The sequence below is a fragment of the Camelus dromedarius genome, chromosome 36 (genome assembly GCF_036321535.1).
Source record: "Camelus dromedarius isolate mCamDro1 chromosome 36, mCamDro1.pat, whole genome shotgun sequence".
In the NCBI taxonomy this organism is placed as follows: domain Eukaryota; kingdom Metazoa; phylum Chordata; class Mammalia; order Artiodactyla; family Camelidae; genus Camelus; species Camelus dromedarius.
Window position 1 is genome coordinate 12759817 of NC_087471.1, and position 6205 is coordinate 12766021.

General features: G+C 53.1%; 1 protein-coding gene across 2 annotated transcripts in view; it reads left to right on the plus strand.

Moving 5' to 3' along the window:
* The window catches only part of SH3RF1 (SH3 domain containing ring finger 1), a 107131-nt gene extending 102100 nt beyond the window's left edge, over window positions 1-5031 (plus strand). For both annotated transcript variants that reach the window (XM_031442072.2, XM_031442073.2), the window contains exon 12: window positions 3015-5031. In XM_031442072.2, coding sequence (XP_031297932.2) covers window positions 3015-3183 — 169 coding nt within the window. In that variant the 3' untranslated portion in view covers window positions 3184-5031. The remainder of the gene's footprint in view (window positions 1-3014) is intronic.
* Window positions 5032-6205: the final 1174 nt, after the last annotated feature.

Sequence of the window (6205 nt, forward strand, 5' to 3'; positions counted from 1 at the left end):
AGCCAGTGAAATGCTGAAGTGGGTACCAGGTTGTGGCAGCTGCCGGAAGCAGGAAAAGTGCCCCTCAGAGGACCGGGGGGTTCGCCTTGGGCTAAACCAGAGGGGATTAGAAACAGGGGTGTATGAACCGCAGGGAGCATGGGAGAGGCCAGAAGAATCCAAGAAGCAGAGAACGTGTCCTGGTAAAGATGCCGGGGCCCATCCAGACGGAAGCCCGGATGGCGCAGCCTGCGCAGGGGGCTTGGCACCGGGGTGTCTGTGAGGCTTCTGTTTTCTCGAATTGCACCCAGTCGTTATCACCAAAAGTTGAGTCAGTGTCAACAGGGTGCAAGGCCCACCCTGGGCCGGTCTGTGAGCCCCTCTGCCCGCCCCACGCTGACCCCCAGGGCTCTGGTCAGAGGGACAGGTCCCAGCACCAGGTTACCACTCAGCTTCGGGTGGTTTGGGATTTTTTTAGGTTTTCTATCCGTTTATTGCTATTTCTTTTTTTGCTGTTTTTCTTTATTCTTTTTTTCTAATTGAAGTAGAATCAGTTTACAATATGCCAATTTCTGGTGCACAGCACAATGTCCCAGTCATATGTATACATACATATGTTTATTTTCATGCCTTCTCATTATAGGTCACTGCAAAATATTGACTGTAGCTCCCTGTGCTCTGCAGCAGGGCTGGCTGTTTACCTATTTTATATGTAGTGCTCAGTGTCAGCTGATCTGAACTCCCAGTTTATCCCTTCCCACCCCTCCCCCTCTGGTCAACATATGTTTGTTCTCTGTGTCTGTGAATCTGTTTCTGTTTTGTAAATAAGTTCACTGGTGTCATGTTGTTAAGCCTCCACATAGAAGCGACATCATATGGTATTTTTGTTTCTTTGACTCACTTAGAACGACGACCTCTAGGTCCGTCCGTGCTGCTGCAATGGCTGGTTTTCCTTCCTCCCTCCCTCCTCCCTTCCTTCTTTCCTTCCCTCGTTCTCTCTTTTAATCATTCCATTTATTTTCTTCCCTTCACTTACTCATTTATCTTATTTTTTAAGTTGTGGTAAAATACTATGAAGTGACTTTTCCCGGTGTGTAACTCAGGAGCGGGCGGTGCTCTCCCACTGTTGTGCGAGCATCTCCCCCTCCCATTGAACACTGACTCCCTGGTCCCTCCCCTCCGGCCCTGACAGCCACCACCCTGCTTTCTGTCTCTGCGAGTGTGACTGTTCCGCCCACCTCGGAGGTGAAAGTGTGTGATACGTGTCCTTCTGTGTGGGGCTTATTTCAGTGAGCACAGTGTTTTTAAGGTTCATCCACGTCGTAGTCTGTGTCAGAACTTCACTCCTCTTCAAGGCGCTGTGAACGGTTTTAAAAAAGAGTTTTGCTGTGCCACCAGGCCATCTCTTTCTGTCACTCGACTTACTGAGAATGACCACGTGTCCTCTGCAAAGGGGTGAGAGGCCAAGTAGGGGAGTTTTCCATCCTCTCGCCCCTCAGGGAGCTTGTGTTCTGGGAGAATCAGTGAGTCGGGTGCAGAAGGCGGCGGCACAATGTAGACATGCAGGGGCCTGAGAAGTGGGCAGGAGGCCCCTGGAGCCTGGTCCAGCCTTGGGACAAGTGAGAGCAAGGCTTTGAGAGGCCCGGCGGCGGGTCAGGCAGAGAGGTGGTCCCAGGGGGCCCCGGTGGGGCCGTGTGCGTGAGGGCGGTTGGGGAGGAAAGGCCACACCTGGGGGACGTGCCCAGGTGTGGGGACGTGTTGGGCACGTTCATGGACATGATCGTAGCTGTGGCTGTAAAGGCAGGTTGAGGCCAGACAGTGAGGGCTTTGCACCCCAGGGCGAGGGTTATAACCTTATAAACCTTACGTTGGCTTTTCCATGGATTTTCAGCCTGTTGGCAGCAGACTTGAGAAATCTTACCTGGACTCCTTCCTTCCGATGAGTCGGTGATGAGGTGGTTTGTCCTGCTAATCAAGGGGGCAGAGGGGGATTGCAGAGCCTCACCTGCCGTTCTGACGTGTGTCAGGCATGTCGTGGGGAGGTCCTCAGGTGTGGCCTGGTTGCCTGCTCTGGCCGGAGCTGAGTGAGTGGTCCCGGAGAAATCAGAGTGGAGCCACCCGCCGCCATCTTCACGGGACTCTGTTGGTCACACAGGTCGCCCTGAATGTGGCCAGTGGGGACCACAAGGCGTGTGAGAAAGGACTCACCTCCCTCTGCTTCTGTGCCTGTTAACCGTCACTTTGCAGAGGGACAGTGAGATACATGGAAGCGAGGGGATGTGACATTGAACTGTCAAGACTTCTGGAACCTTTAAGTGACGATTAGACCTTTGCCCACTGAGTTGAGAACCGGTGGGCAGACACAGATGCCAGGCGAATGCAGATCAGAACATCAGTTGCTGGTGGTGGTGGATTGAATTGGGGGCCACCGCCCTCCCCTCCACCTGTCAACCATGGGACAACCTGTCCCAGAGAGAACCCAGGGTGTTTAGGGCAGAACGTCCTTAGATTTGCCCTCATCCATGTCAAACCCCAAGTAAGGGACACAGAGAGACAGACATCCGGATCCACTTCCAGAGGGCAGCCCTGGCTCCCGTGACCCTGCACACACCTTCCAGCGGGAAAGTCGAGGCAGGGCAGAGCCCACTGAGCCTGGAGGCGGACAGTCCAGTGAGGACTGAACCCACCTCCAGCCACTCCTCCCAAGTCACATAAACGCTCTCCCTTCTCCTCAGAGCAGGAAGGACAGGGGTGGTCCCCTCCTGGGAAATGGGGCAAGCCTTCTCTCTGTGGCCAGGGTCAGTGGCTGGGAGAGCACAGGAATGGGTCTCCCACCTGGGCCTCCAGTGCTGGGCTATCCGCCCGTCCAAACTTAATACCTGGGCTCTGTTCAGCAGGGAACAGGTGTGCCCAGCACTGTCGGCAGACTGGTGCCCTGACCTGTTCTGTGGTGTCTGAGGCCCGTGCGCCGTCTTGGCCCCCCGACCCTAGACGGCCGGGACTCACCTCTCCCCCTCTCCCCTGCTCACTCGCAGGCACCGCGTGGTGGTCTCCTACCCTCCTCAGAGCGAGGCTGAACTTGAACTTAAAGAGGGAGATATCGTGTTTGTGCACAAGAAACGGGAGGATGGCTGGTTCAAGGGCACGTTGCAGCGGAACGGGAAGACAGGCCTGTTCCCCGGGAGCTTCGTGGAGAACATCTGAGGACACACTGGGGAGCCTGGACCCGTCCCCCCAGCGCCGGGCCACCCCAGCAGGACACGAGCGAGGGACCGCACGTCCCCAGCACGGTGACGTGGGAGGGGGGTGCGCAGGTCTGTCCCCTGGGTCCCGGTGTAAGGTGTGCCTGGTCCTGTCTGCTCGGCTCCACAGAGAAACCTTTTGTAAAAAGCGCTATGGTTAAAATGGACCGTTGTTTACAAGGTTTAACTAATTTATTTGCTTTTCTTAAACTTGAAGTTTTCTTGTAATAGATAAATTCTTTGATGATTTTAAGAAATTATTAATTTATGAAGCGGTAGCCGGGGAGGAGCGGCCGTCTCCTGTCGGGAACAGGGCGTCCTTCTCGGCGCCACGGGACCCCTCCCGCCACAGGGTGGCCGCTCTGCTCCTTTGAGGCAGAAGCGCCGGTTCTGTCTGGTGTCCGCTCCGGGAAGCCACACCTAGGAGCGCAGCTGTGTCACTGGGGGCCCGGGATGGCGAGGTGGGGACTTGAGGGGACGTGGGCGCCCCCGTCTCCTTGGTTGGGTCAGGGACCACCCCCGAGACGCAGGCCTCCATTTCATCGGGTGGGTTTCCGATTTCCTGGAATGAGGAAGAATGAAGCACAGCCCTTGAACAAAACGTATTCGCAGACAGACTGAGTTTTGTAACAGAAGCTGCTCAACTCTGATTGGACGCTGTAGGAATCGAGGTGGTCCGCTGTCTGAGGGCGGCTCTGAGATGTCACCGCGCCTTCCCCCCGGGACCTGCGTGCCGGACGCAGCAGCACGTGTGCGGTGGTGCTGGAGTCGGGGCCGAGGGGCGCTGGGTGGCCCTGACAGGTGTCCGTGTGGCTCTCGCCCACATCCCTCGACTGGTGCTGGACCCACCATGCAGAGGCCGCGGCGTGATGTCCGCGGAGGCGCGTGCGCAGAGCTGCCCGCGCAGGGCTGCAGTCCAGCAGCACCTCCCGCCCGACGCCACCCCTGGCAGGGCCTGCACCCTGCGGGACTTGGGACGGGGTTGGTCCAGCCGTTTTCTTCCAGCCTGTCTGACACCCTCGGCCTTTGGCCCTTGTCCCGCAGGCGAGGGTCAGGGCCACCCTCAGAACAACCCCAGGGAAGCCGGCCTGGCAGGGAAGGGGGTCGTGGCCACAGTTCACTTGTGAAAACACCAACGAACAGCTGTTTCATTTTTGACTTTTCACAATTACAACTGGGAAATAGAAACATGAACAGCAGAGTCTTTTGCAGTAGCAAGAGGGGGCATGGTCTTAAAAAGATATATTATGTGGTGGAAATGAAATCATTCCTAAATTAACCTTTTTTTTTTATAAAACACTGTACATTATGTTCCTGTGTATTGAATTTTAAAAAAAAATACTTGGATATTCATGTAATATATGAAGTTTTGGTGAAATGAACTTTAGTTAGGAGAAAAGCTGGCATCAGCTTTCAACTGTGTAAGTTGACACCAATGTGTCATGATATTCTTTATTTTGGGAAATTAGTGTATTTTATAAAAATTTTAAAAAGTAAACAGACTACTACTGGTCAAGATCATTTTTTTACCTGTCTTTTCTCCATATTTTAAGCTACGTGATTGAAGCACCTCTGTTAATAGTTTCCTGGTACAAAGTTGGTTAAAATTCCATGTTAATAGATCACCTAAGTAATATGATGTGTGGGTTTTCTGTTGGTTTTTTTGACACAGTAGATGGAGATTTTGTAACAAGGGCCTGTTATGCTTCGATCGGGTAATGATAAAATCGCAGTTTATCATTGCTTTTCATGTTAATAATTTGAAGACTGGAGAAAAGGTTCAAGATTAAAATTTGATGTTCAACCTTTACGCATCCATTGTGTCAATCCTTACAGTTTTTTCCCACACCGTTGGCTTGGTTTCTCCTTCACAGAGGTTCTTTGCACGTTCCTCAGACAGACGGTGTGCACACTCCTCGGCTTGGTGGTAATGGTACCTGTTCCCTCTCCAGCCAGCAAACCGCATTTGTTAATAAGGTTTCCCCAAGAAGTTCAAGGTCTTCTTAAAAGAGTTTGTGGCGTCTCCCCGGGGTCTGGGTCCTACTCGGCTCCACCCCCGCTTCGTGGCCACTGAGCCGTGTGGGGACTCTGGAAGTCTTCTCTTGGCCACAGAAGGAGTCCCAGACCTGTACCAGCTGAGCGGTGGCCTGTAGATCTGGTGAGGCTTGGAAACTTAACCTTCAGACTCATGGTGGTTTTAATCTAACACGGAAAGGCGAGAAGTCGTAAGTTTAACAAGACTGTGTCTGTCAGGTTAAAGAAAGTACTTTCCTAACTTAACTTTTAGCTACTATCAAATCACTTGTCGGAATTAAAAATCAGAAATCCGTCTAGGCTGTGTCGTAGCTTTGCCAGAGGCTACCTTTGTAACCAGCTGGGCAAGTCGGTGGTCACCGAGTTTGCTCCCGTTCCTGCCCTGTCTCCTCGCCGGGCGAAGGCGGAGAGGCGGCCGGTGTGTGTGTTTGGGAAAGTGCCGTGTCCGCAGCTGCCTGGTTCTCACCCCTGGTGTCAGGCAGCTCACTTCAGTCTCTCGTAGTGCACGCATGTGGCCTTTGCCGGTCTGCCTGCATCTCGGAGGGACACGTTGAGGTGGTGGTTCCATCTGTGGTGCGTGTAATTTTCTGCTCCCAATGAGAACAGGACCATGTTTTCATGTCTCTAGAAGCTCAGGTGAATATTTCAGCCCAGAGCTCTACATGCCGTTAGGAGTTCAAGTTTGGAAAGTGCTTTTACTAGATGTTCGACCAGGGTATGCAGCGTGTTGTGTATCCATGTGAAATCTTTAAAAATTGTTTGAACTGTTAAACTGTGTTCTTGTTGAGGTAGCATCTTATTCAAATTACTCCTTTCCAAGAAAATGACTTTGCTGCCCTCCCACCACAACAGATGCGGTCTTACGTGAGCGTCGCCGGTGTCCCGGCCAAGCGGGGTTGCCCTTCCCTGACCCCTGTGAGCTCCGGGCTCCGCTCCTGGGGGTAAGTAAT